The sequence below is a fragment of the Ptychodera flava genome, chromosome 13, assembly GCF_041260155.1.
Source record: "Ptychodera flava strain L36383 chromosome 13, AS_Pfla_20210202, whole genome shotgun sequence".
Classification (NCBI taxonomy): Eukaryota; Metazoa; Hemichordata; class Enteropneusta; family Ptychoderidae; genus Ptychodera; species Ptychodera flava.
Window position 1 is genome coordinate 31,427,635 of NC_091940.1, and position 24,898 is coordinate 31,452,532.

The window sequence follows — 24,898 nt, forward strand, 5'->3', positions numbered from 1 at the left end:
TTCAGGTTTTTGTTTGCATTTGTCAGCAATAGTTGCTAAGTGTATTTACAACAGCGTGTTGAAATTATGTGTACACAGCTTGTTGCCACTAACTGTATATCTGTGACCTTCATAATTAGCGTTGATAATCAAATTCAGGTCCAAACTTGAATTTAGTTTTCAACAATAGCAAACCACGTGCCGCAACGACAAGTTGCAGTGGTGAACGAAATACCAGGTATTTCGAAATACCATAGGAAGTATATACTCAGACTGCGGTTGATACGTGGTACAAAAATACCGGGAAAATTGTCAAAACTTAAAGGTACTGTGGAGGTAGCTTTTGCTCACAAAAACACTGATGAAATATCAAAATTTTACTCCAGCAATGGTATGTGGGTCATCAAATTTTCACCATCATGTAAACGGGGTTAATAAATTTTTTGAGTGGGTAGGGGTTCTCTTATTTGACGGAGGCACATGAAGTATTTGCCGTCCCATCCAGGCCTACGATAACTGAATGCTGCCCTAAGTTAAGGTATCTCCGTACTCTCGAAAAAATAAAACACAACTAACTCTGTAAACTGATGGTGTGACTCGAAAGCTTTTATTAATTAAACCTCTCCATCTATGGCGACATCAGAGAGACAAAACGACCATACAAATTTGTTTTGTATTGCAAATTTCAGAAACTTTCACATTGGTTCTTTGTCAGTGTACATCAAGTTCCGACAAGTTTTGACATTTATTTTCTTTTCATTTCATAGATGGCGGAATTACACCACAATTATCTAGTTTACTTGGTTTTTGCAAGCATTATTCTAGATGTAAATATTTTGGATAGTGACTGCCACCTTTGTTGGGTTATATACGGTAAATTATCCTGCCACCTCTATAAATGTAGACGAAAGTTGTAGATTTGCACCAATCTCTGGTGACAGATTCCTGATACCAGTATACTCATTCGAACGTCTAAGCAATGCAGTTCTACACGGTGTTTGTGGCGTTGGTGTGTCTTGCTGCTCTCACTGCAGAGGCCAAGCCGGCAAAGGATGAGAAGAGTGGCGAGAAACAGGTAATACACGTGCATCACCATAACTCTGCGACTATTGCACGCTGATTTCACTCACTCGAATTAGCAGCTGGATTAACAAACGAAGGGAAGATATCAGTGAAATGTCAATTGTTTGGTAAGATTATCTGTATCAAGCCTAATCCAGAAGGCACCAAAATTAAAAGATATGTTTAAAACCTTACGTCTCTTACAAAAATGATGTGGCGAGCGATGCCTTTTTATTTCATTCTTTGAGCTCACAAGATTCACCTACTGACACGAAAACAACGTTTATACGCAGCGGTAATTTCTGCCACAAAGCAAAATAATGTGTGTAAGTTCAGTCTCCGACATTATGCGCTAAGCTTACATATTCAGCTGTACGCAGAGTACTGCATGTTTTCACTGATCGGCGATCGAAAAACAACAAAAAACAAGCAAAAACAAAACAAAAACAAAAAACAAAACAAAAAACTTGGATAGAAGGCTACTTTTTAGTTAATGTTTTATTGGTTCATTTCAATGTAACGCAGCTTCTACCGTAGACAAATGTTGTGAACTTCGAGAACACTTTACTTTAATGAGTAAACCACAAGGGACCCAGACCGACTCTCCTGAAGAGAGTGTACGTTGGAGAAGAGTTTCATTGGGTCAAATAATGATAGCGTCCTTGTAGTGTTTCTTGGGACATCTACATAACGTTCGAAAGAGTAACAAGACAATTATTATGTTAGTTGAATTTATTAGTTAAAAACAACAACAAAACAACAACAACAACAACAACAACAACAACAACAACAACATTACTAGGTCCCCTGTGAATAAAAATGCAAATAAGGGCGCGTCGATGTCTGTCTGGACGCAAACTCGTTAATCTAACATGACAAGAGATGGATGGGAGTTTCAAAGCCGATTATTATGTATAGCATCCTTTGAACTCAGTTGATAATTTATTTAACGTTTTATCTGTAGCGAAAGCGTTTTGAAATTCCTGACAAGTTCACGAAGCCCGAGCAGAAGAAGCAATCCTCCTTTTGGACGACCGAAGGTTATGACCTGTACGATCCCTACACCTACCTCGGGGATGACATCATATCTAGAATCATCATTGACCTTGAAACTGAACTCGGAACTCAACGTAAGTAAACTGAAATGTTACTTTAGTGCTGTCGGGGCAAGATTGCATCGGAATATTGCATGTCTGATACCACCAGCATCTAGTGAGCGTACATTTGTCAATCCAATGCTCAATCGTATCGCGTCTGAAACTTGGAGCGTATTTCCCTGAAAATATGTAGTGTTCACTAGAGAATGAATCAATATGGCAACCAGAGGTGTGTTTTCACGTGAAAATAGGGTACGTTAGTGTATTTTGAAGAATAACAAATTGGAGGGGTAAATAATAACTGTTAGTATCTGCCCTCCTGTTACAATATTTAAAAAAACTTACCCAGGAGTTCTCCTCTCGAAGTCACCCCTTACCCTCTTCCTGACGAAAACCCTTTCTTTGCCCTCTTCCAACTAATAAGCCCCCACTGTTATCTCTTTGCCTCACGCTTTTCCCTTCACTTCGAAAACGACAGAATCGTACTTACAGGAGTTCCCCACCGGTAATATACAGGACTAATCCCCCACCCGGCTACAACTTTTTGCACGAATATGGCTTGTTTGCTGTCCCTATGAGATATATTGTCTGTGAGTGAACTCACTCACTGTTGCATGTTCCTGACAATCAAAGTTTGTCTCAGAACCAAATACTGAAATAGTACGAAAGTGTTGTTGCATTATAATTCAGAATTCAAATCAGAGTAAACTTGTTAATCAAACGACAACTGTAAAGTTTTCACAGTCGTTCATTTTACTAATAATTATCTCATTTGTCTTTTTGCCAGTTTGCATGAACTTCTCGTCAGATTTTCCGTTGGGCTACCAGTGTGGAGACTTCTGCATGTCAGCCGAATTGATCTGTGATTCAGTGTATGACTGTCTCTTCTATTTCAACGATGAATCTGAGGTGGCCTGTCAAGCCAGGCGAGATGTCGAATCAATATTTGAATGTGAGTATTCTCGATTTAAATGCTCTTTATTCTGTCTCATTCTCGAGAGTTTGTATCGGACAACGGGCAACAGGACAGCTCACTCTCTCTTTGAATCTATTTTTGTCGTAAATTCATAGCGCTAAAGAAGCAACCTATAACATTCTGAACAGAGTACCTATGTCACATTTACCTATCACCAATTCAGTCATGGACGTCGTCTTTACATAATCACACACGTTTTGGAACTAATTTAGGATAATTGGATGGTGCAGTAATGTCTTCAAAATCTGCAAATGTAAGCTAATCTGTTTTTTTCTTTTTACGTTACACACTTGTTTTTATGAGTAATTTGTAATATTGAGACATTCAGCTATAGGGCACCGAACATTTTTGAGAAATTTGAAAGATATGAAGATCCAATTATCCCAAAATAGTTCCAATCGTGTTTTCATCACTTGATTAATTTGCAACTAATCATAGTTCTCTTTCCTCTTTTGTTGCTGTACATTTTTGGTTTGCCGTGAAATTCAATAAAATTTTCGTTCCTGTTTAAAAAAGAATACATGGAAATCAAAACAGAATTTGGAGAGACTACTGGCCCATCGATGCTTGCACACAGGAATAATCAGAACAATGAAACAACGCGAGTGTTCCTTAATCCAACTTTCCGATCGCTCACACTGGAATGTGACGAGGATAAGACTTAGATTTTACTTGCATTGAAATATTTTCATATTTTGTTCCAGTTTGTGAGGCGATTAACGAAGATTGTTACCGTGAGTAGAAAATGTTTCCTTTCCTTTGGTGATACAGCCTTCGACTATTCCATAGTCTTGATAGCTTTACAATGAACTTATGAGGGTTGTGCGAACACTGGTGATATTTTAAAGACTGTCTTCTATAGACATGGTGTGCTAATTTCTCTGTCCATTTGCCGATATTTCCAATGACTTAAACTTTATCAGAAGGAAGCGAGGCCTATTCTTTGTCTCCATCGGATTGTGCCGTGGATAAGCGGGAATGGTGTTGATCAATCAAATCGCATTTGGGTAATTAATATGTTAAAGCTTTAAGGGATCTCACTTAGTGACCCGGAAACTTGTGCTTCACTAAATTCTGTTGTGTATTCACTCTTTGTACAGAAGACGACTATGCTTACGACTGCATCACTAGTTACGATGATTACAGTGGCAGTTCCTACTATTCACCAATCTATTGGTATCAAATCTGTGATGGCTATCCAGACTGTGCTGACGGAAGTGATGAATATGGCTGCGGTAAATTTGTATTCTTGTTATACTTCATTTGAATTATATATAGACAACCCCTTACCGCAAAGCTGAACGATACTTTGCCCACGCTGAACAATTTACAAATGTTATCTTAGGGGTGTCATTTCATCAACATTTATTCACGAGATGACAGAGCTAAGCATTGTTCAGGTTCGCCAAAGGTAGAGACATGTGTAGATAGCTAGATTTACGGGGAAATGACAGACAGGTAGAACGGAAGAAAGATAGATAGATACACTGTCATGTACGCATTTACCTACGAGCATACTAGTATATACATACATACATACATACATACATACATACATACATACATCCATCCATCCATCCATCCATCCATCCATCCATCCATCCATCCATCCATCCATCCATCCATCCATCCACACACACACACACACACACACACACACACACACACACACACACACACACACACACACACACACACACACACACACACACATACATACATACATACATACATACATACATACACACACACATACATACATACATACATACATACATACATACATACATACACAACACACGTACACTGATAAACGTTAAAGCTGATCGTATTCATGGGTAGCTAGCACTAGACCGTACATAAGCGACAGTACTTGTGTACTACATTCTCCAGCTTAATGATTTGGTTGCCTTGTTGCGACAAAAGTTTTTTTTTCATGCTTGGCAACACACCATCACATCACAAACAGCCCTTTCAGCAACCGCGTGACGTTTAAGAGATTTCGCTGTCAAAGCAAAGAAAGTATTTTAAGACTATTTCGAAAGGATGTTATTAAGGCGCTTTTCAGAAAATTGCCAACACTGATTGCGAGTCCGACTAGTTTCCATCGTTGTGGGAAATGCTTCAGAGTGCAATCACTGTTCATGTGACTGATGCATTATTTTCAGGAAACGACTGCCCGTGTTATATGAGTGATGCAAGCAATGTTCCATGTGAGCATTACTGTGATGGCATGGATGATTGCCCGAATGGAGAAGACGAAGATGGATGTGAGTAAATATTAATGCATAGTGTTCAAAAAGTATTACCAAATAAAATGAGACTCAATCCGTAACTCTGGGGTACTTGGAGATAAGAAGACCCCCATGATGGGACAGAGGACAGATCTATACTTACCTTACTTTCCATTAGGCTAAATTAGGCTGTTTTTTGTTCAATCATTCCAATGACCGTCATATATCATTAAAATGAAGTGTTTTGAAGCAAGCGTGAAGACAACATAATAATTAAATAAATAAACAAATAAATAATAAACAAATGAATAAATAAATACAATGAAAGTTACGTGAGTGCACCGGAATTCTACATTGTAAAGTATGCTTTTAAGAAAAATTTCGAAAACGTCTTGAAAGTTTCATGTGTTTGTCAACCTGTTGAGCTTTTCGTAAGTTTACTATTTTCACTCTATTTGATTGTGTCTCCAATTTCCAAACGTGAATACCTTGCGTGAGAGTCTTTTCCAAATCATATTCTATATGTTTATTGCTATGTGTGACACCAGTCATATTTCAAAGTTTTAATCTCAAACTGAGAAGTGTTTCACTTTTAAACTTTGTGTAGGCGGTTCCTCTTGTACCATCGGCTGCTTTGTATATGAGTATGACAGCTATGGTAGTAATTACGAAGTGTGGGGCGAGATACCGTGCGAGTGGGAGTGCGACGGTGCCTGGGACTGCGTCTACGGCGAGGATGAAGCTGAATATATGTGCGGTAAGTAGTACTTGATTTGTGGTATAAACAGTTCAAATATAGAAACCGAATAGCGCCGCTATTATTGGTTGTGAAGTAACGAGGAAATAAACAGATATTTAACTCACAAGGATAAGAGGAAATAATTGTTGTTGAATGGGCGATGACGATTTTTTTAGATATTGTATATGTAACTGCGTTCAAAGGTCGTATGGGATCAACACGAAGAACATTGTTTCCAAGTATCATTTGCCATTGATGAAAGCTAAAACACGTTCGCCATAATTTACAACGTAATATTAAAATATTTCAGCTATGTTTACGCAATGCATATAGGTATGGCACATAAAACTTCGTTGTTTGTAAGCAATGCAGTCACACAGACGGAGTTCCAACTATACCCCCTTCACTTGAAATAAAGCTCACAGGCCTTCCCGTATTTCGTTTCAATGTAAGACATGGCATGTTTTATGGCCAATTGCGAGGGCACTTCACCGTCAATTTCTGAACTAACGTTTCTTGTTTTAAGGTTGATCGAGTCACCGGCTACGTCATCGAACATGAAAAAATGGAAAACGCTATACGAGTTGCTACCAGAGCTGCTTGAAAACAAAAAAATACAGAAAAACTATTTGGAAAGCAACAACGCAACAAAAGAAACTCCCAAAAATACAACAACCAGTGACGATAGTTGCAAATTTATTTTACTCAGAAAATAAAATTTCAAATTGTAAAAACTGATATAGTTCATAGCCCCTTCTAGATTGTTCTATCACCAGAATTGCACAAAGGACACTTGTTCTGTCCCGAAGTAAATATTGTCGTTCAAGTTTAAAATTGATAGAGATTTAATTATAGGGATGTGGGTACGGGTCCGCAAACATGCTTGTGACCCCATATGTGAAGTTTAATATTTCAGCCCGATAGTATATTGTAAATTTTGGTGGACAAGCAGTATGATATATTTGACAAAATATTGTTATTTAAAGAATCGGATATGACATTTAATTAATGCGACTGTCACTTGTCCATGGAAAAGACATAAAAAGGCATAAACTGTGATAATTCAAATTTCAAATCAAATATTTGAATGAATATACTTTCCAAACCTTTAACATATCATTGAATATGACCCAAATGCAGGCAAAATGTGTATAACCATCAGAGAACTTAATTTTAAAATAGATACATGTGTAAGGTCACATTTTATTGAATATATAGAAATTCTGTTTTCTTCACGTGAAAATAAATGAAGTTCAACCCCTTCTTGCACAAAGACTTATCTGATGACATGTGCATGTTTTGCATTCATTATAATTTGAAATGTTTATCTTCAATTCAGAGAAAAGAAAAGAAAAAAAAACCCCATCGCTTGCGAAGGCAATGCCTCGCGACCGAGCCCCCTTAAAATCGAAACAACTCAGTTCAGTTAACTTAGCCTACTTAATTCATACTCAGATTATTTTAATGATAACATTTTGCATCAAACCTGGTAAAGTTGCTGTTCTGATTTCGTTCACCAGGTCCACAATACTTCACATGTCCGGTGGGCGACATCGAGTACGGGGTATTCTGCACGGAATATCCCACCAGTTTCATCTGTGATGGCTATGACGACTGTTTCGATGGCTCAGACGAAGAGTACTGTGGTGACGATTACGGTGAGTGTAACAGAAAAGTAGCAATGTCCACTCTGGTTTGGATTTTATAAAACTGTGAAGTCAAGAACGAGTCTGCATGTAGCAGTGGCAAGCAGTAAACTTACCAAGGGAAAGATTTAGGCTTTGAACCCTTTCAGGCCTGACTTTCAGGTAAATCACCAAAGCTACACGTAGGGATGTAGGCCTCAAAGGATTAAAATGGCAGGCTGTTATCGGCTTTATCTCCTAGCAACGTGACTAAACTGCGCATAACTTTCAAATGCGAACAAAAGACTAAAATCAAATAACAGTCAATGTCAACAACCACTAATGCGAGGATCAGGGATTGGGGACTGCCTCTTTAATACACGTTTACACTGATCTCGAAACGAGTAGAGGGTTTCAGGGACGATCGAAAAATCGTTGGACTCTGTGTGTTAATTATTACGGCAGGCATGGAACCAGATATCGGAAAAGAGAGTTATGGAGGAATGTACCATTCACTAAAGCGGATTTGCACTCTGTCAATATTCAACCATCAAAATTTACACAGATATCGCCTCTTGTATATTTGTGATGGTATGTTGGTTCTCTCCACGCAAGCCGTGATAAAAACAGGAAAAGTATAGCATGGGAGCCACAAAGCATGTACGTCAATGCTTTGATCTACGTTTACTTTTATGAAGAAAAACTGTTCAAACGTTGTGTGGGAAATGATCATAAATTATTTGTTGATATTTTCCTCAGTTTATTTGGCCACTAACAACACCGGAATTGGGAGAATAACCGTTTTTCGTTATGCAATGTGGGTACTTTTAACATTTCACATTGATCTCGGCAGATAGATAAATGAGCAAGAGTTTTGTCATCTTCGTCTTACCGTCATTGCTCGATAAATTTCACATGAAAGAAGATGAGTGTTTTCAATTTTGGGAATTTTTTGCGGCCGTGGTTACTGGAAAAAGGATAGAACATGCATGACAGCCAATAACGTTTGCAAAAAAAGTATTAGTAAAACGGATATTTTGTTATGGTAGTTCACGCCTAAAAAACTCTCGCTCGATCTTTCCTCTACGAAGCTTGCAATCACCCTCTTCTCAAATCAAGAATAATAATTAGAGGTCATTGTGTAAAATTTGGTGATACAGAAACACTTGGCATCCAAAATTGCCGCCTTTCCTGTTTCACCTCTATGAAAAAATGAGTCCGTGAAAAGTTTATTCACTCCATGAGCTTCAAAATGAGTCCCAACAAATGGTACACCAAAAGTATGATAAAAGTTTGAAGGTCCGAATATCAGTACCAGAGGTACGTTTTACTGTAATAATATCATACAGGGCTCAGATCTTGGTGTCTCGCCCGTGTATTGATTGATGATTAGTAATAGTAAAGGATAAAATAGAATTAATTGTTACTTGCTATATACGTTTGTACAACCACTATGCCCAGTTTACCCTCTAATTACAACAGTTCACACACGTACACGATGTCAGACCCTGCAGGTACAGACTTTATGTTTAATGTGTAAAAATGTTGGATATAAATTGACAATTTTACCATGATAACAACCTATTGTGTTTAACAAGGTTGCCATCATTATCGTTGCAATAGTAACTGCACTGCCCAACATACAATGGCAAGCTGAACACGAACGTTCCATCTTAAAACGGACAATTTTTGCATTTAGTTATTAACGCATAGGGCGCTTTTCTAAAATTCGATCCCAGCATTCTTCGCGTATGTCCTCGTTCATATACATGACGGATTTCCCTCTTTTTCTAATTTTTGGACGTGATAGTAACGATATTTTGTATCAGTGACAAGGTGGATAATGATACTTACTAGCTGATAAAAGAGATTTTTTATTAATGGCTTGTTATAAAACAATACTCTGCACGTTTCGTATTTGTATATTTAAGAGCACTCAAAAAAAAAAGAAAAAAAAGGCGGCGTCCATTTATTTAGCCGGATACACTTCCGGTTACTGGCAAAGTAAATCATGAACCTGCGCAGGCGTAGTCAGTAAGCTGCCGGCGCGACTACTCTTTAATTACATTTGATAGCTTAGGAAATCTCCAGGCATGGCACTATCTTGTCTTTTGACACCTAGAGCTTTAGTCAGGTGATAAACAGTGTTTTCTTGTTCATGGCTCTTCAATGTCTGCAGTGCTTTCGATAATAAATCTATGGAGTCCAATGGAACAAATGGGGGAACTAACTCTGAAGAAACATTTTCAATTAAATATTGTTGGAATAATTGAGTTAGGAGACTAATTTTCTGTTTCGTTGATAATTTTGTGAAGCCAACAAGTGTATTATTGAAGTACTCCCCACGACTCTGTGTAGGATTGGTAAATTTAATTGGACTGAAGGCAGCCATTGGTGATGATGGAAAGGGACTCGCAGATGCCTTTTTTGGTGTTGAGGTTGGTTGCAGCCATGTATTCATAACGGCACTGAAGTCGTCCATGTAGGAAATGTTAAAATGATTTTCAGCATCGTCAATGGTCTTAAATCTTCCTTGCAGGGTTTTACTCACACGTGTCCTACATGCATTCCCTAAAACATAAAAAAAAAATTTACAGAAAAAAATTCTATGTATGTCATGCAAGATAATTAACCATTCATTCTGTTAAAAAACATGTCACTCATTTTTTTCTCAATTCCCCCACAAGAACACATTTCTACTTGTAAGGTACACATAAAATGTACCTGGAAGTCAACTACAAAACACACTAGTTTCAAGCAACATGTATATAATCCATATTTACTGCAATAGATCCACTATTTTACCTTCACGCCTGTGTTCCCCGGTTTTTTCACTGACAGCAGCAGCACAACAACTCCAAAATTCTGTGTTATGCATACTGGGCCATTGTGAAGAACCATGTTCACTACTGTAATACAGTGCCACATAGTCGACAAGGGCAGCATCCTCCTGGAAAGTCCAAGGTCGTCGTTTTGCACTAACTGGATTTGGAGGGGCCTAGAGAATTATAGTTATAGAGAGAAGCAATAAATTCATCCATTAATTAACTGATTAATTAAACAACTGGCATTCCAAAACAACAACAAAGCAAGCTGTGACTAAGACTTGAGTCCATCCTCTTCAATTATTTACAGTACTTTGTACAGTGTCATACAGTATCATACTTACAAAATCTTGGTGAAAGAGAGATCTACGCCTGGTGGATTGACGTTCATGTTCAGTAATTCTTTGTTTCTTCAGATGTCTCGGTGTTGGGTCCTGGTCTCGTGGATGAATGTTGCTATGTACGAAAAAAATGTACATGAAGTCAATATGTAATAGGAGAATCAAACCTATATTTACTCACAGACAAAGTCCGTGATTTAATGAACATGACATTAGAAATACGAATATAAATTGACCATGGACGTGTACGTGAGCTCTCATAACAGGAAATTTTGTGAGTCAGACTTTCCTTGTGCTGTGTTTGCCTATGGAGGTAAGAAAAGACTAACCTCCATGGTTTGCCCTATGCAGCTGTTGGCCCATAGCTGTGGTGTTTTCAGACGGGTTTTTACCTTTTTTGGGGGGCAGTGATTTTGACTTTCACGACTTTTTAAACCGCACCACAGCTATGAGAAATGTCGTGATGGGGTTTTATGATCAAGGTTCTTGTCTGACTTATACACAGAACTGCGAACGACACCAGTTCATGCTGAGAACAAGCTTTATTACTGAACACGCCATGAGATAAAAAAGGCGCCAACCGGAACACAACTGTAGCATTACATATAAAGGCGCCAAAGCGCAATGCACCGAATGTAATAGAACACCAAAGGATAAACATTTTTTTTGGCGGGAGATTATAGTCCACAGTCATTGGATGAAAGTTACCAAAGAGTCTGATTGGTAGAAAGATACACATAGGCTCTGCTTAGTCCTTTAATAATGTTCAAATGATGTGTCATTTGTTCTCCGACATTCTCCCGGCGACGAAAGATAATCTTGAACACTTTCAATATGAATTATCAATAATGATTCGTTTGAACAAAAACTTAGAAATTTCAAAGAGTTAATTGACTCAACAGTTACAACAATTTATGAAAGTTCGGATATTCTCATCCTGGCTGCAATGGCTGCATCTCTGGACGGTCTGCCCGACTCTGGCGGGTCATTGGTTTTCTCAGTAGAAATTTCTTGCCGATGGATGTCTTCCCGCTCGTTCACATCTTTGTCTTCAGATGATGATAATTCTTGAGAGGCTACCTCAAGGGGGTATAACTTGTGTATAGGGCGGTTGGTGTGTCCCCTGGCGGTGGAGATTTCAGCTGATCGCACCAACTTGTCACGTCCATAAACAAGTCTCTTCACAGTCCCGAGCTGCCATTTCATCCTACGATCGATATCACTATGGATCAGTACCACATCTCCCACTTTAATTACATTGTGCTTGTTTCCGGAACCGGAGTGACGTTCTCTCAAAGCTGTCAAATACTCGGTTGACCACCGCTTCCAGAACTGTTGTTGGAGATTTGACAAATGTGCGTAACGTCTGTTAACATCATTGTGGTTTCCAAAAGTCGGGTCTTCGATTTCTTCATCGGAGACTGTGATGTATGGTAGTGAGGTCAAGCTTCTACCATGTAACAGGTGATTTGGGGTCAGGCTAACGTCATCATCCGCACTGGATGAAACGAAGGTGAGTGGGCGATCATTTAATACAGTCTCAATTTCGGTGACGACGGTAGCAAGCTCATCATACGTGATGAATGATCGACCGAGAACCTTTTTAATCGCATTCTTCGTGAGACTTATGAGCCGCTCCCAAAAGCCGCCAACCACGGCGCACGTTTGGGTATGAAAGTCCATTTCACTCGCTGAGATGAGAGATAATCTCGAACATCAGGCGTGTCGAGCAAGGAGCGTATCTCCTCGGCTCCAGAGATGTACGTCGAGGCGTTGTCGGATAACATTCGGCTAGGCAGGGATCGTCTTGCAGCAAAACGGCGAAACGCGAGTAGAAATGTTTTAGTCGTCAAATCCGGTACCAATTCCAAGTGTATGGCCCGTGTAACCGCACAGGTAAACAGGCACACGTATGCCTTGTTTTGTTTACCATCAATAGCTTTGGTGAGGAGAGCCCCCGTGAAGTCGACCCCCGTCACACTGAATGGAGGGGTGATGTTCACGCGATATGCAGGCAGCGGAGCTTGGACTGGGTTAGTGTACGGCTTTCCTTCAACTTTCAGACAGGTAACACAGTTGTGAAGAATCTTGCTAACGATACGTCGTATTTTCGGTATCCAGTACTGTTGACGAATTTGTGTTACAGTCGACTGGACTCCTCCATGGAATACGCGTTCGTGTGCTTTCAGAACGACCAGTTTAGTGAATTCATGGTGAGGAGGCAGCAACGCTGGAAATTTCGTGACATAGTCCAATGCTGCATTGTGTACACGGCTGCCACATCGAAGTGTGCCCTCGTTATCGAGAAATAGGTTGAGTTGTTGAACCAACGGTCCGAACCTCTTCACATTCATCCTCATGGAATGAATAGTGTCTGTATATATCTCAGATTGTACATCTTTAATCCAGATCTGTTCAGCATGTCGTATCTCGTCCGGTGAGACTGCTCCTGACGGCGTGTCTCTCTTTCGCTGCAGTCGAGATTTGAAACGAAATACATACGAAGTAACGCGGAATAGTTTGTCTAACGAGCTGAAACGAGTAATGTCCACCGCGTATTGTATGCCAACGTAAACTGCGGGGTCGATTTCCGTGTTTGATGAGCCGATGTTCTCAGTGGATCGGCGAGAAAGATCCTCAACGTGTTGCAATTTATCGGCAACCTCAGCATAGATTTGTGTGTGAGGCTCGATCATGAAGTCGTCCGTTGTAGCGATATGGTGCACTGCGCTATCAAACAGTTCACAGATTGGCCAGTCTCCATTTTCTTTCAACCAAGTAGGGCCGTTCCACCATAGAGTAGATTGGCTAGTTGATCAGAAGTAATGCCTCGAGTTAACAAATCAGCTGGGTTGTCAGCGGAGGGGCAATATTTGTAGATGTGACGAAAACCATTGATCTCTCTGACGCGATTGCTTACGAAGATCGGCAGCTTCTTGACACTGTTGATCCAATACAACGCAATTTGACTGTCTGACCAGAGATACCGCTGCGTAATGTTTACCTTGCCGGAGAGAGCATTTATTACGAATTTGCTGAGTCGAGTGCCAATTAGGGCGGCCATCAGTTCCAACCGAGGCAGAGACAAATCGGACGTTGGGGCGACGCGTGCCTTGGCCATAACGATAGAAGTTTCACTTGAACTGCGGAGATAAACTACAGCTCCGTAGGCGGTAGTGCTGGCGTCAGCGAAAACATGAACTTCGCAGTCGTCGTTATCTTGATTCCCTGAGAAGTATTGGCGGTTTATTGTCGTCTTGCGTGTAGCATTCAAGTCCGCTGCGATCTGTATCCATTGAGAGTTCAATTCAGCATCGAGCGGTTCGTCCCAAGGGAGCCCGCGTTTCCATAGTGACTGTACAAAGAGTTTAGCTCTGATGTGAACTGGAGCTACGAAGCCCAGTGGGTCGTACAGTGTAGCCGAGGAACTGAGAACATCTCGTTTCGTTATCAATTCATTTGGAATAGGCTCGCTATTATTTTCTGAGTAGGTCATCGTGTCGCTTTCTGGTTCCCAACGCAGGCCGAGTACTGGTACATCACGAGAGGGTTCGTAGATATCGTCCTGTTTTGCGAGTTCACATAGTCGTTCACTGTTGGACGTCCATGAGCGTAGCTTGAACCCACACGAATGCATGAGGTGGTTTGCGTCGTTGTAATATGACACGGCCTTTTCATCAGACTTGGCACCGTCTATCACATTGTCAACATAAATATTATGTTTGAGGTCATCAGCAGTCGGTATGGAGGCATTACTTTCCAAGTGAGTCTTGATTACAGCGTTGAGCATGAATGGGGAACAAGCCGCCCCAAACAGAACAGACTTGAATTGATAAACATCAAATGGACTTTCGGGATCACGAATGTCCGATAACCAAAGAAATTTGGTGTATTGACGCTCGTCTTCCTCTAGACGTATGTTTAAGAATGCCTTTTCAATGTCACTGACGAAAGCGATTCGGTTAGCGCGAAATCGTAGCAAAATGGCAGGTAAATCATTGATTAATGACGGCCCAGTTTGAAGACAGTCGTTTAGACTTGCCGAGTCAGCATTTTGTTTGCTACTGCAGTCGTATACAATACGTATCGGAGTGGTAACTGAGTCCTTCTTGACAGCTCGATGCGGCAAATAATGTCCTTCAGTTTTGTTGTCATCTTGAATCTTCTCGACGAAGTCTCGGCGCAGTTGATCGGTGATGATATCGTCATATCTCTTCGTTAAGTCAGGGGCCAAACGGCGAACCATAGCGCGCGTGCGATTTTCAGTTGCCGCATAGTTTGAAGGCAGTGGCGGATGATCAGTTTTCCATGGTAAACGGGCAATGTATTTACCATTTTCAACACGTAGATGAGTGTCCCGATATGTTTCGAAGTCGGTATTTTCATCATTTTGCGAGTCTGCCTTCACTCCGATGAGCTCTAAATTCCACCAGTTTCGTATGTCATCGTCGGTGTGTGTTTCTACGTTCACGTGATGAATATTAATGTCAGAGTCCAATTTCCCACGCTTTCCAGTAGGACCGGACAACAAGTAGCCGAACTTAGATGATATTGCAGTTGGACCTGCCCCGCGCACGATATGGTTTCCAACAAAGTTCCAATATTGATCAGCTCCGATGAGCACATCAATTTCCATAGTTTTAACATTGGAAACAGGGTGGGCAAGCTTTAATCCCCGTAGATGGTCTGAGTTGAGTATTTCTGCTGACACGTGGTTGAATAGGTTGGACGAAATCTCGGGAATTATCAGGGCGTTAACAGTACTGGTATGCCCATTCTGTTCGTGCAAAGTTACCATTGCACTTTTCATGGAATGAATTTGTTTCGAATTGTCCCCGAATGTTGACAGGCTCACGTTCTCATGAGTGTCCGATTTCAAGTTGAGTTTGTCAGCAAATCGCTGCGTGATAAAAGTTCTGTTGGACCCATCGTCGAACAGCACGGTAGCGTTGATAGGTTTCCTATCGCCGACCGACATAGGAATGACTGCCGTCTTGAGGAGAACCGATCCGTTGGGTGTAGATTTCCCCTTTGTGTCGTCTGTCTTCGCCAATGCCACATGAACTTCAGAAGTTCCCTTTTTCTCAGACGTTGTAGCTGATTTGGTGTCATGAAGGGTAGAGTGATGTTTACGCTTGCAGATCTTGCAAGTGTAACGAGACTTGCAATCGCTCACGCGATGCTTTCCAAGGCAATTGTAACAGAGACGATCGCGTTTGACAATGTCTAAGCGACGTTTCGGGTCGGTGACAACTTGGCAATCAGTTGAGTAGTGATTTCCCTTACAAAACACGCATGTTTTGATTCTCAAAGGCTTTGTTGTGCGCGTAGATGCGGCCCTAGTATGAAATGAAGCGGTCATATTAGGCTGTGTTGCTGTGTCCGCAACCGATAACTCATCGAGTGGAACTCCGGCTTGAATGGCGTCGATTTCCCGTAGGATGGCTTTGCGCAACTCTGGTAAAGTCCAAGCCTTGTTTCCGTGATCTCTTGCAATCTGTTTCCGAATATTGTTAGGTAGTTTATCTCGAATCATGGGAATGAGAAGTTCTCCATAAGCGTTCTCTTCTTTGCCAAGTGATTGTAAACCGCGAATATGACTTTCTAATGTGTCATAAAACAATCTCAGACTGTTAATGTCACTCGTAGGTTGAGGAATCTGCCACAGTGCAGTCATGTGCGCATCGATGATCAAATGATTCTGTCCGTAGCGTTCGATGAGTAGCTCTAAAGCATGGTCGTAGTTGGAGTTTGTCAAGGCGAGACCGCTAATCGTACGGGCAGCTTCATCAGTTAAAACGCTGCGTAAGTATGTGAACTTTTGAATGTTCTCGAGGTTCTTATCATTATGGATGGACGATTTGAAAGTGTCGTAGAAACTCACCCACTCGAGTACGTTTCCTGAGAAAGTTTTCAGCTGTAGTTTCGGTAATGCGACCGTTTTCTTCGATGTGTCTTGAGTAGCGGTGTCGGAGTTCGCCGATGGGCCAGTCGCATTGTTCGGTTTGTTGTTTTTGATGAAATCAGTGATCTTGTCGTTTCTCTCGAATATCTCGGACATGTAGTCGCCGGATTCTTGGCTCGCAGCATCGTAGCTTGCTTCATCCGTATTATCTAAGATATCTTCTTCGATCTTAGTTAAAGATTCGTATTTCTGAGTCAGTTGAGTGTTCAATGCTGTGAGTATCCTGTAAGCTTCAGTCTTGTTCTCAGCTGCAGCGAACGTTGATGTGAGTTGTTCTGCACGGTTGAACAGCCTCGTCATTTGGGCACGTTGTCCCCTGCGCTTGAGTTTCAACTTGGCCAATTTCGTTGCCAGTTGCTCGGCTTGAGTTGGTTGCTGCTCCTCGTCAGACATCCTAATCCTGGTCTCGGCACCAAAAAATGTCGTGATGGGGTTTTATGATCAAGGTTCTTGTCTGACTTATACACAGAACTGCGAACGACACCAGTTCATGCTGAGAACACAAGCTTTATTACTGAACACGCCATGAGATAAAAAGGCGCCAACCGGAACACAACTGTAGCAATTACATATAAAGGCGCCAAAGCGCATGCACCGAATGTAATAGAACACCAAAGGATAAACATTTTTTTGGCGGGAGATTATAGTCCACAGTCATTGGATGAAAGTTACCAAAGAGTCTGATTGGTAGAAAGATAACACATAGGCTCTGCTTAGTCCTATTAATAATGTTCAAATGATGTGTCATTTGTTCTCCGACAATCTCAAGGAAAATCCCATAGGCGAGACTCCAAATCCGCCCGCATGTACCCTTTGCGCAAGTTTTGTCGACGATATTTCGAAAATTTCACGTTCAAATCACAATCTGCTGACACTAATCCATAGCCGGCTCTACTACCTCCATGCCACGATCAAAATTTCGCACAAAATTCACCGCGGCATCTTCGCACAGTTGCACTCGATTGTGAGTTACATAGGCGAAGCACAGGCCATACTACATAAGACACTGTCGACAGCCCGTCGACCACATAAACAAAACTCACTATAACACAAACATTTTAAACGCTAACGTTAACGATCATCGGATGGGGCGCTTAGGGGCGCTTTATTAATTTTACGTTGTTATAGACATGAAAAGCACTGTACTGTGTTCAGAAACGGTATCGCCCGCACCGTTTTAGTGCTAGCGGTGCATAAACACAGCTAATTAACTTTCTCTGTCGTCATGTAAATCACTATCATCGTAAGTCAGTAGGTCGATGTCAACCCGGTGTATAACGTTAATTTAATCGTTCCGAAGGGATGGAAAATGAGTCTTAACTAGCTTTTTAAGGTATCGTTTTTGAATATCAAGCATTGTCACTTGAACGATCAATTAACTAGCAAAAAACTGACGTTTCTCTTACCTTTCCCGCTGCCGAATTTCCGAGTCCGTGTATTCCGCTGTCATAATCTCCAAATTGGCGCACAGAATAGTAATATTTCACGCTCAAAATACATTAGCGTTCTGGGACGCGAGTGATCAAGCTGATGTTTCTTTGTTTGGACTCTAACAATGCTGGCGCCACGAAATACCAGCACAGTATCGACGACATGATCTCACTCATTTACACATTTACAAGAATTACCCAGTAACATATTTTCTCATGGAGGTATTCTGCGTACTACCCCCATGTTCTTTTGTGTTTCAACCAATCGTAATTTTGAGCCGTTGTTATCATTTTAATTTATTCATGGCGTGGTTTTGAAACCAAAAGAATTGTAGCAAGCCACGCACGGGCAAGTGATAATTTCTACTTTTGTAATCTTTTCTAATGTCGGTAAATCAAAGCATTTTCTTATTATATTCTTTATGGCGTCGGCATCCGACATAGCCAAGATATTGTATAAATGGACACACTAACTCAGAGGACAAAAAACAAGAACTGGAGGACCGATAACCACGGTCACTCTCCTGTGGAGTGACCGAGACAGGACATTCACTCAGAAACTAGAACTTTGACCGAAACTAGGAACTGGGACTCAGACAGACTCATGTATCAGCGGCTGGGCCGAGAGGCCTAGTCATGGTTCCGTATTCAATAAATAAGTTCCAGTTATACATCAGCACTCGTCGTCAGATCCAGCTTCTTTCCTTTATGTTACGACATGGTGGAGATACCAAACCCGGTGCGAAGACTGACTTTGGGTCGTCAGTCACCTCTCGTCGCCAAGCGAGAAGCTCTACGATCAATTCCCCGAAGCACGAAAGTCACCATTGCCAAGCCGACCACTTTGCCGACGAGCGAGTTCCCCGTGTGAGTAAATCATCTACGATCAGCTCTCAAGAAACTATGAACTTGAAGATTCACATCGAGCAATTCCCCGAAGAAGGACATCTTGAAGACGAAGAATCCACTCTTCCTGTGACGAGGAAACGGGCCACCCATAATCAACGATCAACAACAACCATGCAGTAATTCTATGATGCGATCAGTAAGTTTGAAATTTAGAATGATAGGTTTGTTTAAATGATTGTATTTTCGATTAATGTGAGGACTAGAATATGCTCTCTGATTTCTTTTTAAATTTTAAAAGGCTCGTTAATCGCATACCTACGTCAAAACAATACATAGCAAATCTTCGAGCCTACTACACACGCGGGATGGAATACTTAAATATTATAACGCAAATACAAGCGGGTTGGGAAATAAGGAAATTTTTGAGTACGATTCTTGGCTTTCGATTTTTCGATTATATTGCCATTTCGGAACCTGCGTTGTATGCAATCACTGTGAGAAAATTTTCAAACGACGAGATCGCTGAATAGATTACTGAAAGGAAATTAACCAACCTCGGTAACTCTACAAACCAAACAGTTTTGACAGAACAACGACCAATTGAAACGACTATACAAGCGCCAGAAAAAGAACTGAACTCAAGATACCTCAAGAATTAAAGATTAACTTACGGACAAAAACGTAAAGACATTTTCTAGGTGCGCTAAGAACAATTGACCATGAGAAGAAAGTGACTGACTAAAGAATCAGAACTCAACAAGAAAAAACAAACATTACAAATCCATTTTACTTGTATTTTTGTTATAACTGTAACTTTTCTTAAGTGTTTTATCAGCTGTTGAGTGACACATTGACATTTGCTATGATTTTATTGTGTGAGATCTCGTAGTGTGCGGGGTAACGGCCGGCTCCGTCATACTGCCTGATGTCACACCCTCAGAAGCAGAATTCTTTGATTCACGATTCAGTATGCTATTGCAATGTGAATTATATCTACATCATGTATTGTATATTTTTTCTTTATTTTTTAGTTACCGTTGTGTATTTTTACGTTGCCTCTCATTGTCACACTCGTGCTCTCAGTTATGCAAATTACCCTTTGTATGAAATTCAATTGTTTTACTTTCGCTGAATGCCCAAATCTGAAAACGTTCATTTTTTGCTTCTCTCAAAACTTTAAAAGTGTTTAGTCCAACAAAATATCATTTCATCACTTTAATCACACGTTTCCGTACGAATGAGGATTTATTTGAAAAGCCATTTTTGCAAAGATTTTTGGAACACCAATGCTTGGTCTCTATTTCCGTTTTACGCTAAGCCAGCGTGTTTTTCTTGTAAGATTTACAAACAGGCTTTATTTATTATAATGCTGATGGCAAACCAAGAGATGGTCACAAGAAGACGCACAAAGTCCGCCATCCAAATGCCTACACGCTCTTTACTATTATTCTTCGAGGCCAAACGAGTCCAATTATTACCCGCCAAAGACGCGAGGATTATTTTTAAGGTTAATAGCGATCATGCATTTTAAGATTATAAATCACAACGTGTTTTCAGACTTTCTTTTAAAGGGAACGGACGTATTATTTTGAAAATGAGGTCATTTTCTATTTCAAAATTGGCCCTGTCATAATCTTCCAAATTGGCGCACAGAATAGTAATATTTCACGCTCAAAATACATTAGCGTTCTGGGACGCGAGTGATCAAGCTGATGTTTCTTTGTTTGGACTCTAACAATGCTGGCGCCACGAAATACCAGCACAGTATCGACGACATGATCTCACTCATTTACACATTTACAAGAACTACCCAGTAACATATTTTTCTCATGGAGGTATTCTGCGTACTACCCCCATGTTCTATTGTGTTTCAACCAATCGTAATATTGAGCCGTTGTTATCATTTTAATTATTCATGGCGTGGGTTTGAAACAAAAGAATTGTAGCAAGCCACGCACGGGCAAGTGATAATTTCTACTTTTGTAATCTTTTCTAATGTCGGTAAATCAAAGCATTTTCTTATTATATTCTTTATGTGTCGGCATCCGACATAGCCAAGATATTGTATAAATGGACACACTAACTCAGAGGAAAAAAAACAAGAACTGGAGGACCGATAACCACGGTCACTCTCCTGTGGAGTGACCGAGACAGGACATTCACTCAGAAACTAGAACTTTGACCGAAACTAGGAACTGGGACTCAGACAGACTCATGTATCAGCGGCTGGGCCGATAGGCCCAGTCATGGTTCCGTATTCAATAAATAAGTTCCAGTTATACATCGACACCGTCGTCAGATCCAGCTTCTTTCCTTTATGTTATCGACATGGAATATACTTCTACTAATGTAATTTCTGTCTTCTCAAAGCTACACGAGAAGAGGATTTCTATCATTTTTTTAGTACAGGCAACAAAAAAAAAATAGCTAGCACCAGTCCAGTGATACAATCAATCCGCGACCACACACGAGACGACTCCAGAAACCACCATCTCTGTATCCTGGACTGCACTTCATGTATAGTTAGATTTGTTGCCTCGACATGTAAACTTACAGATTTTTTTTTCTCGAGCACTTACTTCTTTCATGGAGTGAGGTCACTCCATTAGCTGAGGAACGCCCATGTTATGATATCAATCTGACGTTGGATAAGGGCTGTGGGTATTTCAAAATTCAAGCTAAATTCTAACTTCCACATACATAAGATTCCCCATGACGGTGATAAACTATGCTGACGCCACAGCCCACACCAATTAAGTATTCATAACATGACTGGCGCAAACGTGCGGGTGTAAACAATAGGTTAAAATAAGAATAAAGGGACTAAAAAGTTACGTTTGGGAGGATCGACGGAGGAGCATCGACGGAGGAGCATCGACGCAGGAGGAGAATCCTGACGACCTGAAGACCACGCAGAACAAGACAACTGCTGGACGCTCCTCTCCTCCATGATTTAGACATCTTGCTTTCCGCTACCCCCGCACTATTTTGTTAACTAGGCAATTTTAGGCAGTAGTTTACGTAAGTGCTCGAGTTAGCTTATTTTATTAAATTTTACACATTTCATTTTGCATCATAAATTTCCAGTGTTCGTGTCGGTCTATTCGGATGTCAGCACGATTCTGTAAAGGTACCTCCCAGCCCAGTCTTAGCCAAGCGAGGTTAGCCTACCAAGTGAGTGAAATTCCCCCATTATATTCCCCCGCTCAAACCTCTCCCGCGTGACCACCGCCATGGTGGATTTTACTGCGCTCTGATTGGTCAATTTAGCAATCGCGCGAGGGCGTATGTCATGACCCACACCGCCTGGGAAATCTCTAGGTAGCATGACGTCTTATTAACTGCTTACATTGGCCCGTTTCGGCGATCAGGCAAAATCTATTGAAACTCTTACCGTTTTACACTGTAAATCAGGCAGAATAATACGCTTTTCAAAGCGACGTGAATTCAAAATCGTAGAATAAGGTACGTGTGCTGCTATTATATAGCAACGTGTGTTACTATAAGGCTATCTGTATTGATATGCATACATCTTAGGGTACAACATGAGCCGATCTCTCAACAAGAAAAAGGACGGGATGAGCAAGTCGTTGATGAAGGAGAACGGTAAGCTGCGCCACTACGATGACGTGCACTTCAGAATTGATCAGCAGGCCAAGAGAGCCAACAAGAGGGATCTGACTGGAGTTGTGTTCAAGAAGAAGGAGAATCTACCGAAAGAGCGCCACTACATGAAGACTCCAAAGCAATCTGAAAAGATGCGAAAGATGAAGCGTACGAAGAGGAGCGCCGACAACGGCAAGAAGTAGATTAGACAAAGACGATTCGCGACGCTAAATGACGTCTTCGATTCCGATTAAAAACAAACGATTCCTTTATGCATATTGATTATTCTACATTTGATTAGAACAAAAATCGACTTCAGCCGGGCAAGTATAGGTAAATCTTCGAATTTGCAAAGAACTTGTATTTGAGCAAAGACAGCAACACCCTGACATTAAAAAGTCTTTAGTTATTTAATTTAACTCTTCACAAGTTTCTCTCTTCATGCATGTTAATAAACTATTCAGCAAATGCAAACAAAGTCGCACAACGTGTGTGTGTATAATTTGTTACACTAATACATCACCTGTTTCCCCGAATTACACTTTCATAGTTAATACATAATTGTATATGTGTCAACGTGATGTATTATCGGGTAATTAAGTCATTTTGTCTTTCCAATCTTTTTCGTCAATATCCGTTTATTTTTTTTAAGTCTGTGATTTTACTTTCACCCTGGCACATTTGCTTCTCTGTCCCTGTGTGATTAGACTTGGCTCAAGTCTGTGATTTTTGAATGTTTGAGTGGAGTGAACGCAATGATTTGTATTCTGCTTTCATGTGAAACGCGCGCGTGAGTGGACGCGATGAGTAGGGTGAACGCGATGAGTGGAGTGAACGCTATACAGCGGAGTTTCACCCGGAATCAGTTGTAAAACGCGGTTGATGTACGAACTTGATGCCATTATTCGCCCAGATATAAAACGTACTCGATGTCTAGCTTTGCACGGAGATGACAACAAACTTTTTAATGCATGGAGAGGTTTATTAGCATGCGTTCTTCTTATTGGCCAGAATAACGGCGGGGGCTGTCAATCATTTTGTATTTGCGCTACGTCACTGTGTACACAGTCCGTCTCACCGCCTGTACTTTGCAAGGAGTCCAAGCACAGGCGACCCAATAAGTTCTGAGTTTTTCACACTGTTTTGTCTATCATTTTCTCTTCTTTCTTCATGCTCTGAATGATCGGAATAAATAAAAAATAAATGGTTTATATAACCTAACCTAGCCTCTGTGACTCTTTATTTATTTTACACTCCATTACAAGGACGTATATCTCTCATACACACATGCTGTAATTAATTAGTCAACACAACTAATTATGCTAATCCGTGGACTTATCAGGGATTTTACGGGTTCGTCAACATCGCGAAAGATAGGAATGGTTACTAAAACGGTCCTTTTTCATTAACATCACTATCTTTCCGATGTTGACCAACCTCTGATAAGTCCACGGATTAGCATAATTAGTTGTGTTGACTAATTAATTACAGCATGTGTGTATGAGAGATATACGTCCTTGTAATGGAGTGTAAAATAAATAAAGAGTCACAGAGGCTAGGTTAGGTTATATAAACCATTTATTTTATTTATTCCGATCATTCAGAGCATGAAGAAAGAAGAGAAAATGATAGAGAAAACAGTGTGAAAAACTAAGAACTTATTGGGTCGCCTGTGGTCCAAGTCGGTGAATCCGGCAGAAACTAACTCACTACTGCGCAGACTCAAACGTGACGCATTCAATCGCTGGGAAAACCTGGCGTGAGCTGCCAAATTCCGGATAGGTTTGTACGAAATAGGAGAGACACAAGAGAAACTATTATAAATAATTTTAATTTTTTTAAAATTCACCGACTTGAACCAAGTCTACTGTGTGATGTATATATGTGTATAACTATCTCCTTGCCCCTCTCTCCCTCTCCCTCCCTCCCTCCCTCCCTTCTCTTTCTCCCTCTTTCTCTCTCTCAGATTCGGAGGAGATATCACATTTTGTCATTTTGTTAGCTACAGAGGGATACATGTTTTAGACACTTGAAAGTCTAACAACGCCATCACAATTTGTTGGTGACAAAGAGCATAACGTGCAAGTATCATCAGGGATTTTAAGAACACGCATGATGTATCAGATTCATCACTTCACTAGCCAAAGCCAAGGGTATTTCCTCGGTTAGG

At 40.7% G+C, this 24,898-nt stretch overlaps 2 protein-coding genes across 3 annotated transcripts; one reads left to right on the top strand and one right to left on the bottom strand.

Annotated features, from left to right (window-relative positions):
* The first annotated feature begins 920 nt into the window (after positions 1–920).
* LOC139148160 (sortilin-related receptor-like) lies at positions 921–23,206 on the top strand. Of its 2 annotated transcripts, XM_070719470.1 has the most exons (9): positions 921–1,054; positions 2,006–2,171; positions 2,926–3,090; positions 3,819–3,848; positions 4,215–4,349; positions 5,283–5,384; positions 5,956–6,105; positions 7,608–7,745; positions 22,660–23,206. In XM_070719470.1, exons 1-9 carry the CDS (start codon positions 959–961, stop codon positions 22,929–22,931), a joined length of 1,254 nt encoding a protein of 417 aa, XP_070575571.1. In that variant the 5' UTR covers positions 921–958; the 3' UTR covers positions 22,932–23,206. The 2 variants fall into 2 exon arrangements, 1 of the variants encoding a protein (XP_070575571.1); XR_011555889.1 differs by lacking the exons at positions 921–1,054; positions 2,006–2,171; positions 2,926–3,090; ... (3 more) ...; positions 5,956–6,105; positions 7,608–7,745 and adding exons at positions 18,357–18,495; positions 21,967–22,143 and having other exon boundaries at positions 22,660–22,800.
* On the bottom strand, positions 9,760–18,386 carry LOC139148161 (uncharacterized). The gene is made up of 4 exons (XM_070719472.1): positions 18,250–18,386; positions 10,882–10,993; positions 10,518–10,710; positions 9,760–10,283 (listed from the first exon to the last, which is right to left on the bottom strand). The coding sequence occupies exons 1-4, from the start codon at positions 18,291–18,293 to the stop codon at positions 9,775–9,777; spliced, it is 858 nt and encodes a 285-aa protein (XP_070575573.1). The 5' UTR covers positions 18,294–18,386; the 3' UTR covers positions 9,760–9,774.
* Positions 23,207–24,898: the final 1,692 nt, after the last annotated feature.

Excerpts from the sequence above, each read along its gene's own strand:
- LOC139148160 (XM_070719470.1), top strand. The coding sequence starts at position 959 with ATGCAGTTCTACACGGTGTTTGTGGCGTTGGTGTGTCTTGCTGCTCTC. Across the intron at positions 2,172-2,925 it reads AACTGAACTCGGAACTCAAC|TTTGCATGAACTTCTCGTCA; the intron begins GTAAGTAAACTG and ends TCTTTTTGCCAG. Across the intron at positions 6,106-7,607 it reads TGAAGCTGAATATATGTGCG|GTCCACAATACTTCACATGT; the intron begins GTAAGTAGTACT and ends TTCGTTCACCAG.
- LOC139148161 (XM_070719472.1), bottom strand. The coding sequence starts at position 18,293 with ATGACAGCGGAATACACGGACTCGGAAATTCGGCAGCGGGAAAG. Across the intron at positions 10,994-18,249 it reads GAAATTCGGCAGCGGGAAAG|CAACATTCATCCACGAGACC; the intron begins GTAAGAGAAACG and ends TTTCGTACATAG. Across the intron at positions 10,284-10,517 it reads CGGGGAACACAGGCGTGAAG|GGAATGCATGTAGGACACGT; the intron begins GTAAAATAGTGG and ends TTTATGTTTTAG.